Raw genomic sequence first — 1,027 nt, 5'->3', positions numbered from 1 at the left:
GATGCGGTAGTGTCCTGAGTAGGTCATGATAATTTTCAGGAGCTAGAACAGGAGAAAGCTGCTCGTCTGGAGCAAGAAAAGGCTGCTCCCCTTCAATATTCTGCCATGTCTGACCAAAGCTCAATAGCAAAGCAAAAATCTGCAACATTTAACAATGGTACTTCATAATTATGTTAATGTTTTCATTTTGCAGGCACTTTTAGTTTATTTCTTGCACATGACGATCACCTTTTTGCAGGACATTTGACTCGTAAGCTTTCAAGTGCAAGCAGCTTAAGCAGTATGGAAGAAAGCTATTTTCTGCAAACATCTTTGGACTCTTCTGACAATTTGCATGAACATAGAAATACTTCAGAGGGTACCATGAGACCATACCATATGAAGAGCATGACAACAAACACCTTTGAAGCTGCTCTTCGTCGAAAGGAGGGTGAACTTGCATCTTACATGTCACGACTGGTATGGAGTATATATTGGTTACGTTAAATTGCATTCAGGCATCATTTGGCAATGTTTATGGTCATATTTCAGTTAATGGTGCCCAAAACATGTAGTCTATGTGGCACAGTGTCTCATAATACAAGCTGTCATTAGCTTGTGATTCATAGTGTATGTTGTTGACACCACTCCCCCTTCCCCATTCTCATACCTGCTTGTTTGACTGTTATCAACTTCAGGCTTCTTTGGAATCCATTCGTGACTCTCTTGCCGAGGAGTTAGTTAAAATGACTGCACAGGTGAGAGACATAGTAATTTATTCTTCCCCTTTCCCCGCCATCATGCATTATATATCTGAGAATTGATATTGTATGGTGTAGTGTGAGAAGTTACAAGTAGAATCTGCAACGCTGCCTGGCATAAGGGCAGAGCTAGAAGCTCTAAGACGGAGACATTCAGCAGCATTGGAGTTGATGGGTGAACGTGATGAAGAGGTATTGTTAATTAATTTATTTATTTTTTGTTTATCTTTATATATGGTGAACATTCCTAAAAAATTGTAGATTTAGGAACAATGGTAATAATTTTC

The 1,027-nt window shown here is 39.1% G+C and overlaps 1 protein-coding gene across 1 annotated transcript; it reads left to right on the top strand.

The window, feature by feature from the left end:
* Positions 1–10: 10 nt before the first annotated feature.
* Positions 11–1,021, top strand: LOC111387635 (golgin candidate 5-like). Its single transcript, XM_023012203.1, has 4 exons — positions 11–157; positions 239–459; positions 678–737; positions 819–1,021. Exons 1-4 carry the CDS (start codon positions 106–108, stop codon positions 999–1,001), a joined length of 516 nt encoding a protein of 171 aa, XP_022867971.1. The 5' UTR covers positions 11–105; the 3' UTR covers positions 1,002–1,021.
* Positions 1,022–1,027: the final 6 nt, after the last annotated feature.

The sequence above is a fragment of the Olea europaea genome, unplaced genomic scaffold (assembly GCF_002742605.1).
Source record: "Olea europaea var. sylvestris unplaced genomic scaffold, O_europaea_v1 scaffold41383, whole genome shotgun sequence".
Classification (NCBI taxonomy): domain Eukaryota; kingdom Viridiplantae; phylum Streptophyta; class Magnoliopsida; order Lamiales; family Oleaceae; genus Olea; species Olea europaea.
The sequence above is the reverse complement of the archived record's forward strand: the minus strand, read 5'-3'. Positions and strand labels throughout refer to the sequence as shown.